This window comes from Corapipo altera, unplaced genomic scaffold, assembly GCF_003945725.1.
Source record: "Corapipo altera isolate COAL_440 unplaced genomic scaffold, ASM394572v1 56, whole genome shotgun sequence".
NCBI classification, from domain to species: Eukaryota; Metazoa; Chordata; class Aves; order Passeriformes; family Pipridae; genus Corapipo; species Corapipo altera.
In genome coordinates, this window is record NW_020884896.1 from 4,360,032 (window position 1) to 4,378,075 (window position 18,044).

Below are 18,044 nucleotides of genomic sequence, written 5' to 3' on the forward strand. Positions count from 1 at the left end.
TGTCAGACTACACAAAACATTTCTTACGGTTAACTTAAAATCTGTATTGTGAGTATTTTTAAAAATAGCAAAGTAATGAACATTCTTTTAAAAAACAGATCTTGACTTTGAATGCTGAACCAATTACATGGAGCTGATTTCTCACTATAGAAAATGGGAATTTACCTCTCTCACAAACATGATTAAAATGAATCAAGTACTCTGCTATTTTCCTCTACTAAAGGATCTATTGATGTATTTCTGTCAGACTGGTATGAGCAAGTTTCCCCTTCCTATATTCATTAAAGTAAAATAAGAACTTAGTCACCTTGAAAGATCACAGAACATGTTGTGCACTCTCTGTTCTTGACAAAAGTTCCAAAAACTGCAGCTATCACTCTCACAAGGCTCATAATATAAGTGCCTAAATATACAATTTATGTGTCCCTGGAAGAATTAAATTCAGAAAAAGCTTGTTTTAAGTCATTCAATATCCTTTCATTTTTTTAGAAATCCCCAGAGTATAACTTTTGCTACTCATGTGCCAGCTACTATTGTCAGTTTGTATTTTCTCAGCTTGGCTGTTGTCGAGATTTATTGACAATAACATTTTGATACATACTCCATCAAAATGCTGTGTAAATACACAGTGTATTAAGTAAGTCTTGCGATCTTTGATCATACATGCTGTACCATAAACCCTTTCCATACAGACCTCGTTAATGGTGCCATTAAATTGATGTGACTTAGAAAGGTTTTTTCCGCGAAAATGGTACCTGTTTGCAGAAATGGGCAGCAATAATTTTTACCAAAACCAGAATATCAGGATAGCATCTGGAGACACTACAGATGAAGTGAAGAGCTCTGAACAGAGGAAGGGAAGAGCAGCTTTCTTTAATGCCTGCAGCATGGATGCCATAAAAACATTTCAAGATCCTGCTACTGAATTCTGGCAAAGGACTTTGCTCTTGAATACTTTTATAATGGTTTGCACATTGTCTAGGAAAGCCAGTTTTAAGTTACCGAGGAGGAAAAAGCTTGCTGGTTTCAAGCGTTTTAAGTGTTTATTGGGCTTTTTATTTTTAAGTTTTAAACATAACTTCTCTCCCAGCATATGCATTGTATCTCAATTTAATTCCAAATTATTAGTAGTGGTTTTACACAGCAGAAAGCTGAAAGCTAGCTGCACTGTGGAACCCTCCCGACATCTTTACTTTCCAAATTGAAGCAACAGTAATTTAATTGTCTAGAAAACATTCATGATTAAAGAACTGTCAGCATGAAGATTTCTCCTTTCCTCTAATGCCTTGGATTACTCCTGTGGCATTAGACTTTTGGTATAATATAATGTATATACTCATACCTGTTATACAAGAGATCATCCATCCATAATACAAAAGTAATCCTAGATTACATAAGAATTTACCAGTGAATCCTCAGTGTGATTAATATGGTCTTTCTAACAGTTGTCATCTCAGTAAGTAAAAAACGCTAATTTCACACACATAAGATGTAGCTGTAGGTCCTCCAACTAGTTGTAAACCTGACTGAAAGTGATGTGAAAAGAGTAGACATCTAACTGGTTCAGCCTGTGTTTATAAATTATAACAAACTACTTTCATTGTTGTATAAATTATTTTTAATAGTACTAAGAAAGTCCAAGAGGAAATCTTTTAAAATGGCTAAAAGGTCACACTTCCTAGTAGAGGAAAGAAACAGTGCCAAATTACAGAAATAACTTTTTTTTTTAATTTAAAATACAGGGTACAGAAGAAGACCTTAAAAACAGTAGGTATTAAAACATTAAACTTAATGAATAACTTAAAGATCAAAGGATGGTAACATTCAAATCACAAAGCTCTTCATGACTTTCATCTCTGCAATAAAGCTGCTATAGACTGACTTAAGAGCTATACTGGGTTTTAGTAGCATCCCCCTTACCAACACCCACCACCCAATAAAAATTCTACTGGCAGCAACAGACAGAGAAAATAGAAATACAGTTCATTACAGAAGAAGGTAGACATAGTTCAATTATTTTTAAACAGTAATTTCTTATGCTAATACTTTTTTGTTTTTAGGTAAATTGGCAAGGATTGTCCATTGTTTTTAGGTAAAGTGGTAAGGATTAAATTTGATGGAGAAACTGAATTAGTTTGGTACCATCAAATAATAAACAAACAGCATTAAAATCACTGGGTTTGACATCTCAAGAGTTAAATTAGAGTCAGAGTATTTGGCAGAATTCAAAGCAGAACTATTCACAGATGAAGTACACCTGGTGAACATGTTTGCCACTGTCAAGCCAAAAGACACTTGGAAACTATCCAGTGTTGAGTATTTCCAAATACACAGTGTACTACTGTACAGTCAACAACACTATTTTGATACTAGCAGGATTCTACTTCTGTATTAAAAACAATGAGTCACATGTTTACAAGTGTTATACCAGATTGGCAGCTTCTCCTGTAGAGAAAGAAACATTGCATAGATTCTCTTAATATTCTATGTCCATACCCAAAACCACTTAAATCATGGGTTTGGTAGTATTCATATAAGTACATGTGAATACATACTAGTAGTAGCTTTTCACCAGTTCATTTATTTTAATGCCTAGAAGAGACCAATGTGACCACACTGCACCAAGCTAAGAATCCCTCTGAGTAATAACCACGTCAAGCCACTAACCTGTTGAACGTTTACAGTGTTCAGTTTTGATTTAAGTAGGAAGTATCCATTACAGTTCGTATGTCTTCCAAAGGTTAATCACTCCCACTTAGATTTTCACTGACATTCTTATTCTGAATGTGTTTGATTTGAGCTCTCAAATACTGTCTCTCATTATTTTCCCAAATTAAAATATCTTTGACAGCAGACATCTTTCTTCTGTGTACCTATCTCTGGGACATGATCAAACAACCTCTTAACCTCAAAAAACTAAAAGAGATCTATGAGAACACATTCAAGAATACAGCACAGATTCTGTAGTTCTTAAATCGTGCTTGAAACTATAAAATATACTCATAACATCTTTTTTCTAGTAATTTTATTTCTCAGTAGTAGCAAATGAGTAACATTCCTTAATTCTGCTTTTTATTTCCTACTTTTGGATCCAAGACGATATTATCACTGCACTTTTAGTAATATCACACCAGGAACAGATGTTTAACTGATTATGCACCATTATAATTAACTGCTTTTCAGTGACACAACTTTGGAACTGTTTTCTGGAACATGCAAGTGCAAACTACTTTCTTTATTCTGGATATATGACAACATTCTTGGCCATGTTAAAATGAATGCTGATCTATCAAGTCCAGCTCACCAAGTGATCCGTGTTACTCTACAGAGCTGCCCCAGGCTGTAATCATTTCACCCGCCTGTCTTCTGAGAACTTTGTGTTTTCCATCTGGATCGCGAATAAATATACTGAATAGCAAGAAGTCATCAGGAGCAGGTTAGATTGGAATCCTTTTAGCTCACTTGTCTTTGATAGTGGTCAAGAGAAGATACATGAATACAAAAACTACAGTAAGAAGCTCTGCAGCTAGCCTACTTTTTATTTCTTATGAAATTCCAATCCAATAATTTCTTGCCTCCTCAGTGCTATAATATGGAAAATAGTGAATAAAATTCCCCATTTACTTTTAACACACTTTAGAGGTTTTCAGGATAAAAGCCCCTCAGCTGTTCATGATTCCTCACACACAAGCTTTCTCACAACTCTGTGGATTTCTATACCTTTCCTTGTCCTGTTATGTCCTTTTTGACAAGGAAAAATCAGAACTGTGTCACAATCAGCATCCAAGATGCAGGTGCACCACTGTGAGTTTACACAGACAGAACAAGATGTTTCATTCTGTTACACATATTGGCTACTGCTGAGTTTTCATTTTCACAGGGTGTATCATACCTCCAGAGTGCCTCATTCAGAGTCAATGAAAGCGTAAGTTAAGATGTTCCACAAATCCTTTTTCACTTAGCATTTATTGATGCTGAATTCAATCCTGATTTTATAGGAATCTTCTTCTTAATCAGTTAAACTTACAGAAAATCACAGAAAAGCAGAGGAGGAAAAGACATCAACTCATATTTTCAACCCCATCCCTATTCATTATTCTTTTAAACACTGGCAAATTAACCTTAATAAAATATTACTTGTTCAGTGATCTATATGCCTCTTCAGAATAACTTCTATTACAATACTATGCAAAAACAGACAAAAAATACTATTTTAACATAACGCTCACAAGCTCAAAGTAAGCTGACACTTCCCTATAACCACATCCTCACTCAGGGCTGGGGAACCCATCAGGATCCCATAGTACCCTCCACTGCCGCAGGATAGCCTTTGTGTCAGCAACAGACACATTTCTCCAGACCCAAATAAAGCACCTGGCAGAACAGATCTGTGTCTGATGACTGAGCAGGCTCTCCTCTGTGTGGTCTGTAAATCCTCAAACCATGCACACAGGGAGAAAACTATTTGAATTTTAAGCATTTTGCCCTGCTGTAAAAAACACCAATGCACTTGATAGGGTCTGAGTCTGTCTCTGTCAGGGATAATCTAGCAGACATTACACACCCTGAATGGTCAAAATTGGCAAAGGCTTTCCTACTAAAGGCTCCAAAAAGAGGACTCTCCCACTACCCAGTTTCTGGAAGGTGGTTCCCATAATTTACAGATTAAAAAAAAAAAAAAAATCCCAACACCCTTTCTCCAAAAAAGCACATTGAAAAGAAACAGTATGGCAGTCAGCAGTAGGGCTCAAAAATCAGGAAAATGGTGCAGAACAAAGTAACAAATAAAAGGTGAAAGCATAGCAGCCTGCCCTAAGCCCAGAGAAAGGGATGAATCACAGTTTTTATGGTCATATATTCAGGGAGGATCAGCCTTATGCTGATCCACAGAATATAACAGGGAAAGACTATATGAAGGAGGGAGCATTACAGAGAGACTTCCAGATTGGCTAAAAAGTGCAATCCAGTTAAAAATAATGTTGTCAATGTTTTTACCTTTGTTTCCCCCCCCCCAAGCAAAAAATTAAGGCTCAAAATGCGAATTTTTTTCTCTTCTAGTTTCTTTTACTGATTTCCTTCCTATCTCAGAAGAAGAGTGGTGACCCATATCCAGTAAATATCAAAATCTACTCAGGTTCCATCAGCATGTTGTAACTATAGAATACAACGAAAGACAAAAGTGAAGCTTAACCTGAACAAAGTGGTACCAATCAGCAGAGCCATGCTGCAGTCTTCCAGAACAAATACACTGCCAGCCTCAAAAACCAATCAAAACTATTGTTAACAGCTGGAAAAAAAATTTAAAAGGACCAGTGATCAGCACTTTGTATCTTTTAAAGCCGTTTACCTCCTCCAAAACCTTTTTTCACTGGTATGCTGTTATTGCAATTTAACACATTTTTTTCTTGGTCAGACCCTCTCCCTCTCTACTATCCACAGTGCCAACAACAAAATGAAGCACAAAATACTGGCCTCAACACACAGGGAAAATTGAAGATACTCTTATTGTTCAGGAATACAGAGGGAAGCAGGAAAATCTATCAATCTGCCACAAGAAAACTAGGCCAACCAATGAGAAAGCTGACTTCAAACTTTTATTCATTTTTCATTAATCTAAAATGTTAAAAGCAGGAGTAGAGCTTCTTTTATTTTTCCTAGAGGACCAAAGCATTTTCCCATGGATTGAGCTAAATGTAATGATTTTTGTTATTTAAAAAAAGCTTTATCACTGTTCTCTTTTCACAAAGTTAAACACAATGTTGAAAACAGAGAAAAGAATACTATTAATAATATAAATTAATTTTACTTCTTGACATCGCTTCCTTACCTTTCAGCTCACTGACAGTGACTAATGATAAGAGAAAAGCAGAGAATGAGTTCCCCCACTGAAGACAGAACCTGGTCCATTCTCCCAAGTTCAATAACCATGTCAGTTCTGACAGACTGGATCTCAGAAATAAACAAAAGGGGGATGGTTCCTTGCCAGTACACAGCTGAGCTGTGGTACTTCTTGCCACGGGATGCCCCAAATGCAGGGAACTGGCATGGGATCTGGAGGGGGGCTGGATCAGGCTGTGGAAAATCATACCATTTTGGTAAATTGAATGCACAGGAACTACAACTGAGCTGCAATGGAGACTAGAAGATCCTTCTGGGAAATATCACACTGTTACTCTACCCTAGGCACCTGCTTTAATAACTTTTAATCTGGAGACATGATACTGGGATACATCATGGCTGTTTGGCCTGGTCCAGGACAGCCACGTGTATTTTTATTGACAGTCCTGACTGTAGAAAATGAGAACATTTATAAAGTCCATTTATCATATCTTTACTTATTCCAAAACAATATTAGTATCTGAAAATTCATACAAAGCAGCAAAGCAGCAAGTAAAAACAGCTGCCCCAGTTCTTCAGAATAAAGCTTCTTCCAAAGCTTTAATAGCTATTCCAATTTTAAAAAGGAAACACCAGCCAACCGAAAAGGCTTATAGACTAACTAATCATATGGAATGAGTGGCTCAACATATAATTCAATACTACCATTTTGACAGAAACTTTCACAGAAAAAAAAACAAACCAACTTGACTTCAGTGCTGTTTAATAAATGATTACTTGAGGGATTTTATTTGTTTAAAACAATCACTCTGCTTCAGCTAAAGAAGTACTCTGGAAAGCTAGCATTAAAAAATTATTTGCTCTAATCTTTTCCAAACTCAGGCTTGGCATCTAATCCCTCTTCATTACCAAATAGCTTGGTAACCAAGTATTCCATTTGTAAAGTAGTCATAATAACAATACCAAACAGTTGACCTGATTTCTTCAAAGGTATCTATAGAAAACAAAAACTCAACAGGATTTCAGTACAGGGAGATTCAGCCAACCAACTCCTTCAATTTTATTAACAATATATAAAAATATGGAGGATATTTTCATTTGAAGTAATTTTGTTCAATTAGCAATACTGATGTATTATTTATTAAAAAAAGAGATGTGCTAGTCAGCAAGTTACTGTTTAAGTGTGTAAAATTGTTATGAAGATCATTTTATGGACCAATTTGCTAATGGACTACTTATTAAATACAGGCATAAAATAATGAGAATATTTTCAAAAGTAATAGTTTATTAGAAACAGGTTTATAATACTAATCAATAAGCATGAAGTACTTTACAGTAGTAACTTCATTTGCTCTAAATGCAGAAGATTATAATTTATTACATTTATTTAGTTCTTATGGTTATTTTTTGCTTCATCAATCTATATTGCTGACTCTTTACATTGTTATTCATAACATGTAATTGTGCAGAAAGTGGAGAAAATTATGAATAGTACAACAATAAATTACCATTAATATGTTTTTTCTCCACATTTTAAGTCTCAGAAATTTCCTTATTTATCCTTTTATTATAGTCAATATTAGTATTAATTAAGTAAATAGAAGGAGAGGTAAAAGTGCTAGAAAATTTACCTTCTCTTCTGAAAATCTCATTAGTTTAAACAGAAGAAGAAACAAAGACATCAGAACTAGAATACCTGCTACAGCTCCATGAGGACTAGCAAGTATAAGCCAGGTAACTCTTAATTTAACATGAACAGCAGATGGCATTCATTTAATACATGTTAAATCATACAAATAGATAAATACCAAACATCTATGATGGGCATCAAGCCACTTTCTGATGTCCTCTTCTGCTCTTTCTCAGGTCTACTTGGGGTCAGCCAAAAATGAGTTCTCAAATCCTAAGAATTTAACGTAACCCTATCAGCACTGTTGCTAAAGAAAGGAAAGGAAAGCAAAGGAAAGCATGATTCACATTAAAAAAAAAAAAAAAAAATCCCACAACCTTAAAGATGGCATACTGCTCACACTGGATGTACTTAATATTCTTACGAGCCTCCCAGTATTCAAGGAAAAAAGTATGGAACTTCCCTCTACAAGGCTCTTACGGGAAAGATGAGATTAACTTTGTTTAGCTATTGTTTACGAAACATGGAGGAAAAACTCCCTGTAAAGAAACAAACTACAGATATTATTCTCACATGCACCAGCAGTTTAACAGCTACCTGAATACCTGGTGTCATAACTCACCCAGCTTGACTCCAGTTTCTGAGCACCATGTAATTCAAATTCGTTTAAAAATCATGGTAGCACACTTTGAAGAGTTACCGAAGCATAATGTGATCAAATTTTGCTATTTTGCCTCTACAGATAATTACCTTGCTATAGGTGAGATGACGTATGACTCTCAGGGACTATAGTAAAACAAAAGTCTAATGATGAAAACATTGGTACAATACAATCCACAAATACACACCCAATACAAAAGCCTAATAATGATGACATTCATTAAAGAGGGACTAACACATCATTTTCTTCCAATGGAGAGAAGGTTTCCATTTATGAATTTTGACTGTGTTTCCTTTCCTGCATTGCATATGTAGTATGGATGGAAAATTGTGTCTTTTACAAAATTAGCAGAGATTGTCAACTGCTACAGCAATAGCTGAGAACAGTTCACTAATCTGAACTTATTTAAAATAGAGCTATATGATAAACTTACAACGTAAATAATACTAGCTAATGTCACAGGAGAAATTAAGACAGTTCCTTAAGCTTGGATTTTCTTACATATTGAAAACTTTTCTGGCTCAAGAACTGCATGGAAAATAATAGCACGCATTAAGACTTCCTCTTTATCACTATAATTATTTGCGTTATACACATTTCACAGTGTTGGAAGAACAGTTGTAATGTTGTTTGAATGTGGTCATAAAGGTGTAGAGAACACTGGAAATTAAACTTTTCCTTTTTCCTTCTAAACAGTAGGGATGGAAAACAACTCTGATCATTGTGTCTGTTCCCTCTGATCATCAGCAACATATCTGGTGGGTCAATGTAAAATTACTGCTTGACACAATCACATTCAGATCTCTCTACTCCACTGGGTGCAGTTTTAATGATAAATTCTAAGGAGGCAGAGTTAGAGATTCAAAAGATTTTTCTTATTTCTAAGTTGTGTAATAGGATCAACTCCATCTGCCTGGCCCCAATTCCAGGCACCGCTGAACTCCAGGACTTAATTCAGATCTCTCTAAGGACCCATGCCCTCACTTACTTCAGTTCCACTCAGCAAGTTCAGACAAGAAGGATAAAATGAGTCAAGGATCAAAGGTGATGAGGGAAGACGTAATGAAGGGTTTTAGAAAATAGAAGGAACTGGAAAGTCATGCAAGACTAAAGAAGTGGTGGAGGCCGTGAACTGAAAGCAGAGTGTGCAGCACACAGCAGTGAAAGTGCAGAGGCTGGCAGAGAAGTAGAGCGTACCAGAGAACCAAAAGCAGAGCTGAGGAGGAGGGAGGCAGGTTTTTTATTTTTTTAGAAACGCATTAGCAGCGTGCTAATGCACTGCATGTAAGCAGTGAACAAAAATAAGATGCAGATGAGAAGAAAAAACAAGCAGAAGTATCAATATAATAATAATAAAAACAACAGTAATAATAATAATGATAAAAAAGAAAGTGCAGAATTGAAAGTTTCTGGGAATAACAGCAGATGGGCATAATAAAGCTCAAAGGATGCTCCATGGAAGACAAAGAACTAAGCATTTTCCTTAGTAGTGCAAAGTTTCCCTGATAGGACACATGTTAATGTATAAAAATTCAGTTATTTAGGAGTGCTGGTAAATTTGATTCCTCAAAATTTGTAGCAACTTCTGTTTTTCTTCTCCCTCTCTATGTAGGTTTCCTGTTTAGCCAGATCATTAGCACATTCGATTAGAGGAACCTTTCCTAACATTTCAGTATACTTTCTGTCAAAATTCTACAAAACCTAGTCTGTTAATAAAGGTGCTCACAAGCAGATTATGATCTTCTTCCACTCCTCTGCTCTCAAAGAAATTGATATCATGCACATTCATTTGTAATGGAAATATAAAAATAAATGTTGCCAGGGGACTAATAATATACCATAATATTGTGTTCAATTCTTCCATTATGTTTTTCTTCAAATTTTCCAGGTTTGATTTGGTACTTACCAGTTTTAACCTTATTTTCCATTCTATGATGCAATTTGGTTTTTTTTCAAGTCACAGTACACGTAAAATCGTTACCATCTCAATTAATACTTTTGTCTATAAAACGTGCTCTCTGGGACTGGCTATCCCATAACATAAAGAGAAAGGTTTTATGAAAAGACACCATCCAGATTGCTACTAGAATGAAGAAATCACAGTAATTCTTCAATAAACAAGGAGAATCATAAATGTTCATAATTTGGAGGCCTCGACTTACCAGGTTACTTGAAAATCATAATGATATCTTAACAACATAGAAAATCCATTAAACTTCATTGTGTGTTATATGAAGCCTACAGTATATATGCTAAAAATACAGGCCTTTACACTTTTAATGAGTTTTGATGAACAGCCATTTCAGAAAACAGCCACTCACCAAAGAAAAGCTTAAAATAAAAGTACGAAAGAATTTGCTTACTTATGCATAGCTATCAGCAAATCCAGATTCTATATGACCTAGAAATAACTCTCAGGTTTTGCAGAGATTTACAGGTCTATGAGCAGAATACCCATAAACTGCTATGTGCTTGTGTTACTGGCAGAACAAACTGCTGTTCAGATAAGATGATATCCAACTAAGTACAGAAAAGAAACTGTCAACAACTCTGCAAGACTATAATAGAAATTGCAAAAGCAGAGCTTTCATGACTAGCCATACCTTCAGAATACTCCCAAATCAGTCCCAGGTATGAAAACACAGTTGGAGCTGATTTTAAGAGAAGGCTGAAGAATGGCATGTTCCCACAAAAATAAGAACAAAGCCTAAACTGTGTTCCCTATATTACATAATTGCCAAAGTAGATGGGGAAAAAAAGATAATATTATAAATATACAGAATTTTTAGCCAAATTGTATTTGAGAAGTCTAGAATTAGAGAGCAAACTTGTGATTGATCGAAGTTAATCACAGTTGATTGGAGAAGCACATACTCATCCTTTTCATGTTTTGTACACTTTTATTGTTGTGATGGTTTGGCTATTCTATCAGAAACATGCAAAAGGGAGGAATTTTTCCTCAAAAATCTAAGTCAAATGGCATAAAAAGAAATTCCTGAAAACATACATCAATATTATTGAGTAGTGAAAACCAAGCTGGCACCAAGCTCTGACTCTCAGATGTGCACGAACAAAGTGTAAGCTACAGATATAGGAATGTATGTTTCCTACGGGCTTTCGGAGCAGAAGCTCTGCCTTGGTAGATACTCTGCCCTTTAACTTTCAGATTTATACCAGCTCTGTATTATAGAGTTCCAGAGTCACAGGGGTTAATACGACTCTATTGTTGTAAAGCATCAAACATTTAAATAATGGTTTTGATTTTAAACCTCTGAAGATGCAGAAAAAGGAGAATGTATATAAAATATCAAATCTTTGGAGCTTCATTTTAATAACATTCTCAGATATTTTCCCTTGACTTCTCTCCCCACCACTCCACCACTCCCTACTCTTCACCTCACCTAATATCTTATTATACTGTCAGGATATTTAGAAGGGGACAAGGAAAGAAAAATGTGCTTTGAGAAAATGCTCCAGAATTCCTTCAAAAAAAAAAAGGGGCGACATTTTCAAATCTTTAAATAACAATACATTTTAAGGACTGACAGTACTTTGGTCCCAAGGGGCATCAACTCATGCAGCTTCATATAAAGCACCGCACTGCAAGAGATGAAACATACGCTTCAGAAATAAATTTCTGCTGCACATATCTTTTGATAGGTAAAATTAAATGGACTTTATGAATATTAGGCCAACCTACCAAAAAAAAAAAAAAAAAAGAAAGCCAACAACATGTACTAAATCTCTTCCTGTTTAGGGCAAACAAGGTCAGTAGCTAGTCAACTGACAAATTATACCATATCATAAAACCCCAGCTTCACGTAGGACTTCTCAATAGGTATCAGATTAAATGGACTTATACAACAAATCTCCCTTCCCACATGCATTATTCTCCTCCTGGCTATCCTCACCAGTTTATTTTTACCTCTGGACTGAAACTAAGCATAAGATCACACTGCTGCAAATTTCCTAGTACATGACAAAAAAGGACTTGATTTCTACATTAAATTACCAAATCAATGAACTCTTCAATACTGTGAAATAATTTTATCTGTTTTCAGATAGTCTCATCCCATTCTCTTACAAAAACTGCTTTCCCCAAAAAAAATTACACTGAGGACATAAAAGCATAAGGAGGACATATGGCACTATTGTAAATTTATGGTACTTACAGTTTAATAATAATAATAATAATAATAAAGAGAAAAAGAAATGTCAGCATGACTTGTATAACTTTAAAGTAACTATTAAAGCAGCATTTATTCTATTTTGGACACATTATTTGCTATGAGAGTTCTGTTTTCTTTAGCAGAATTTTTTCCACACTCCTCTTGGGTTACAATTTCCAATAATGCCAATGCATCGGTTTCATCCAAAAAAGTAATCATTCGGAAGTTGTCATAATACTAATAGTTCCTGCTATTCACAAGCAGCAAAGAGAACTTAGGTCCAGGTATTTCCTTGTTAAAAATAATGAAGAAAAATATTTTCAGTTATGGTATATTATGGCCATTCTAGATGAATATATAACATGAAATATCAAGGAAGATTAGACTAATATTTGAAGACTTTTCATTTCTAGCAGCTTTCTCTTCTCTTTATTTTGCTCTCCTCAACCGTCTTTCCCAGACCTTACAGGTCTTCGGGGTATTTTATGTAGGTTCCCTTTGTATTAGGAATTTCTTTCACAAACTGTTTTTGGTTCTTTTTTCTTCTTTTTTTTCTTTTTGAGTTTCAGAAAAAGCATGTATAAATATGTATACTCACATAAATAATGGAGCAGGAAACCTGTTTCTTATTCTTTGAGTGAACACAGTAAGCTAACCAAGGTGAAAATGTTTGTGAAAACCTTTATAACAAGAATCAGCCTACCTTCTTTAATAATCCTGTTATTTACAAATTAGCAATGCTACGTTAGGTCTCATATCAATGAAAAAAAATATGTGAGTTTTAAGATGTGGAAATAAAACTTCTGAATAATATTTTTTGTTCAGTCTTTCTTCAAGTCTTGCTTTGTTTGCTTTGGCTAGTCTGAACGCCAAGCTCTTTGGAACATAAAGAACATTTTTGTGATCTATTTTTACAACAAGACGCTTATATCAAATAAACTATACTGATATACCCTAAACTGAATATCAGAGTGCAAAAGACAAGACTAGACATGAAACAAATACGGTAATATAATAACTTTGAATAAATTCCAGTAGACATGATATAAATGAATGTGACATAAAAGTAATTTTGTGACAGAGAAAAGCGGGGCAATGCTGGTTTCAGAAGACTACTTAATGTTTGTGAAGCGCTTTGAAGATGAATACCACTTCGTATGTATTATGGCTATGGATGACCGCTGGAGTCATATAGCCTCACTCTGAAATTGAGAATCTGAGGAATTTGAGACAACCTCCAATTCCAAGTCAGAAGAAAGGCATAGATATAAAATGTGTTAAGAATCCTATATGATACAGAATTGCTATAACCCATACACTAGCAAAAGTTTTCTTAATTTCTATGATGACACTTAAAACAGATTTTCATAGGTGTATCTGTGGATAAAATTTGTAAAAATATCAACTTCTTTCTTTTGAATGGAGGGAGGATAAAACAGTGTTGCTACTCTCAAAAACTGATGGCATTTATAACTTCAAAATATATTCTGCCCAGTGATATGAAAACATGTATAGAACTGAGAACTTCCAGGACTAAAAGTATAAAGTTTTTAACACCACTTGACAGGAAAAAAAATAAGTATATAAAGCAACATACCAATATACTGTCCAGATCACATGGAATAACTTAGTAGAAAATCTAATCTGCTGATTCCTGAGATTTCAAACTGTAGAACTTTCACACTGAAAAAAGCAGCAACAAAATTTTGCCACATAATCCAAATTTCAGCAATTCAGTCAAAAGTTTAACAACTAAAATTTCTGTTAGCATAGAATAGAAAGAAGATTGCAAATAATCTTATTCTCTACAGTTATACTTTAACAACTCAACCACACTGTTGAAAAAAAAAAAAAAAGTAAAATCTTGATTCAGTAGAATAATTCCTAAGTATTCAGTCACAGAATCTAAAATGAGAAAACTACATTATCCTGAAGTGATATGACTCCTCCTTGCTGGTTCCACACTTCCACACCAACTGAGAGTGAAGTGGTGACAGTGGATCCCATAAATTAGTGATTCAACAGCTGTATTCTTCATGGGAAAAAAAAAAAAAAAAAGAGCAATGCCCTTTCTCCACCCCATCCCAACATACAAAGCACAGAAATACATGTTGCAAATCCATAAAGACTAGAATCCCTTTTAACAAGATACATGCAAATACTTTGTGGAGCAACAGCTAAGTTTTTCCTTTTGATCCACATCAAGCACATGACTCCTGTTTCCAAAGTAGTAAAAGACTAAATAAAGACAGTGAAACAGAGTCCAGAACAAGGTGGGTTTTTTTGTTTGTTTCAGGTTTTAACATAAAATAAAGAGGAGGTAACAGTTGCTTTATCAGCTTATATTTTGCTTTTATTTCTAGTGTGATTGCTTATCATTGGGAGCGTTCAGACAGTACTGAATAGCTCTAGTGTTCATATGATTTCAAAGAAATTCTGCAGACTTTCCCACCTCATAAGCTGGAAATAATTGGTCCGAACCTGTCAAGAATAAGCATTTTTTCAGTGACTTCACACTAGTTTTTAGGCACTGTGTGTGACTGCATTGGAAGTATTTTTAGTAGCAACAGTTTCAGTACATATATACCATAAAGAGCCTAAATTGTCAAACTCAGCCAAGGTCCCAAACTCAGCCAAGGTCCATGGTCACTTAGGTGAAAATAACATTAAACTAACAAATCATAACTTCTAGATTTGCTGGTAAGTAACATTACTGAGCATGTAAATGAAATGTTACATATCCACAGCTTCATCTCTTAATGGCTTATGAGATAGAGCAGAAGTAATTCCTCTTTCATCTTTGCAGAACAGTTAACAGAGTTTGGCTTCAATCTTGCTTTCCAAAAGAACATAGCACTAGGGAACCAGCATCCCTATATAATAAATATATATATGAAAAGATTAAGTAATCTGCCTCAAACGGCCCAAACTGTTTATTACATTGTTTCATTACAGTGTTACAGTATCTGACTACATATTCTTTTATTCACCTCTATATTTTTTAATTGTTAAAGCAATCCAAAAGGTTATGTTCCATAAGTTATAGCTCTCTTTCTCTCTGTGGGCCCATAAAACTGAATGGAAGCAGGAAGTGTCTACTACAATATTCTCTTTCGCCCACAACTCCCATGCAGCTACAAATCTAAGAGTGCTAATATTTGAGCTCTTTATCATTATTTTCTGCAGCTGGCCAAATCTCCAGGTGTAAATTCATCAAAACTAGTTTCTCCTGGAAAATCTTTGACACACTCAATCAAATTTTCACCTGTATGTTCCAGCTGATGAAAACTATTATGTTCCTAACATAGATTTTAACCCTTTTCTTTTTTACCTTCAATATTTAGCCTTAAATTTAGATATTGAAAACAAACAAACAAAAAAAACCGAAAACCAACAAAATGAGAAGAGACATTGTAAGTGGAAAGGGATAAGTTTAGGTGGTATATGGTACCATACTTGTCCATGTGAAATATAAAAAAAAAAAAAATAAAAATTGTTTGTATGTTTTATATCAACTCAGGCCAGCTAATCAGCTCTCAGGTCAATGCCTATTTGTGATTAAGTTTAAAAAAAAACTAACACAGTACCTTTCTAACGAGTTTTGAGCAAATGTTGCCTGAAATGCATGTGTTTAAGGTTATAGTATAAAGTTTGCTACTGGTGCCTTAAATCATATGTATAAGTGAGCAAATCCTCCCACCTACCACTTCAAATACACCACCTCCCCCGTTCATCTTTTCTCACTTCTGTTTCCAATTCAACTTCTTTTCACTACAGTGAATACATACTTCTGTTGATCTTATGGTCGGCTGGATTCATTGACTGGTGCTTACCTCAGTAAAAGTTTCTTGAAACCTAAATAAGACTTTGTAAATCAATATTTAAGAGGAAAAACCTTTGCAGACATGCCAAGTGTGAGTTTCTACAGATCTTTAACCAATAGGAAAAAATAATTCCTGCCTGCCCAAGATTTTATAATTTTGGCGAGTACAAGATCTAACTACATTGCCATTTATATAAACTATAGAAGTAGCAGTAAATTTATCACCTAGGTCAAAACTTACAGTGATAAGTAATTTAATAATTTTACTTTAAACGAGTCTATTAAAATTTAGTAGGAAGTCTAATTATTGTATCTTGTATATAAGCAAAAGTTTCCCAAATGAATATTTAGCATACACCTAATCAGCATCAAGTCACTCAACAGTTATAGCTAAAACTGGAGCATATACAGCACATCTGTACATTTACAAGCACAGGCTCCCCAGATGTTATAAATTACTATCTTTACCAGTTGACTCCTAAAAGTGTTGACTTAAAGAAAATGCAGTGAACAGTGGAGATGTTCACAGCAGGAATTGTCAACAGAACTAAATTCAACAGTAAAAGGTCTGTTGATATGTGTATGATCTAAAGGGTAAATGTCACAGAGCTGTTACTGCTTGGGTGCATTATAGGGACATTACTTTCAGCTGTACTTGATGATACAGTTACAGAAAGTTCTACCACCTTACTTACAATACATACCATTTATTCAAGTTCAGCTATGTGCAACAGGTAACAAAACATCATAAGCTATTTCCTAGTTGGGAAAAAAAAAAAAAGAAAAAAAGGAAAACACTAAACGATGAGTTATTTTAAATTACCTGACAACTCAAAATGATATTGGATATTTGACAGCTTCAAATGGTTATAGAGAAACTCATGTTAAAAAGGGAGACATGAAATTCCAAACTTTATTTAGAGGAGACAGGAGAGAAGGGAAAAGCAGTTAATGACACAGCACTCCAGAAAGCAGTTCAGCATTACCGATATCATTTATTTATTGCCCGGACAGTCTGAGCCCGTCCCGCTGCTTGTGGAAAGGTGCACCGGAGTGCTCCATCAGTTCTGCAACCACTGACATTTCCCAAACCACCGCACGCAGCAGCATGTAATCTACACCAGGGAAAGCCCAGCTTCCCCAGCTCGACCCGAACGCCAGCAGGAGTTTCCAAACTGAGAACAAAAAAAAAAAAAAAAAAAAAAGGAAAAAAAGAAAAAAAAAAACAACCCCAAACTCTCTCAGACTTTTTAAAAGCCGGGTCAGGGCTGTAATCTGTGATGTGCACGGAGCGGTTCTGCCTGCTCCGGGGCGGCGGGCACGGCCGCGCCGCGGAGTCCCCTCGAGCCCCGCGTCTCCCCCGCACCCCTCTCCGCCGGGGCACCCCCCGCCCCGCGCCAGGTGCGCGCTGCCCCGCGGGCCGTACTCACAGGGACACGGTGCGGTTGGGCAGCACGGCGGGCTGCAAAGTTTCCACCAAGTCGCCGCCGCTGCAGACCACTTTGATGCGGAGGGCCGGGCGGCCGGGCCCCTTGGCGCGCTCGGCGGCGCAAAGGCAGCGGTCCACGATGAGGTCGGGGCAGTTCCTGCTGCCCCCGCACAGCCCCAGCGCGGCGGCCAGCAGGCACAGGCGGGGGCACAGCCCGCGCATGCTGAGCCAGCGAGCGACCCGCCGGCTGCCGCGCCGCGCATGGCACGCGCCCCTCCGCGCCGCTCCGCGGGCGCCGCGGGCCCCTCCACGCCTCCTGCGCCCACCCCGCCCCGCCTCTCTCGCTGCGGCCGCTCCGCTCCGAGGGACCCCCCCCCTTCCTCCTCCTCCTTTCTCCGAGGAGCCGCCGCTCCTTTCCTGCCGCAGCCCGGGCAGCGGCGGCGCTGGGCGGACCCCGCGGCGCTCAGCGGGGCCCCCCCCTCCCTCCCGTCGGC

The 18,044-nt window shown here is 36.5% G+C and overlaps 1 protein-coding gene across 1 annotated transcript in view; it reads right to left on the minus strand.

Annotated features, from left to right (window-relative positions):
• The window catches only part of ADGRA1 (adhesion G protein-coupled receptor A1), a 266,278-nt gene extending 248,506 nt beyond the window's left edge, over positions 1-17,772 (minus strand). Inside the window, exon 1 of the mRNA XM_027648135.1 lies at positions 17,552-17,772. Within this exon, the coding sequence (XP_027503936.1) occupies positions 17,552-17,772 (221 nt within the window). The remainder of the gene's footprint in view (positions 1-17,551) is intronic.
• Positions 17,773-18,044: the final 272 nt, after the last annotated feature.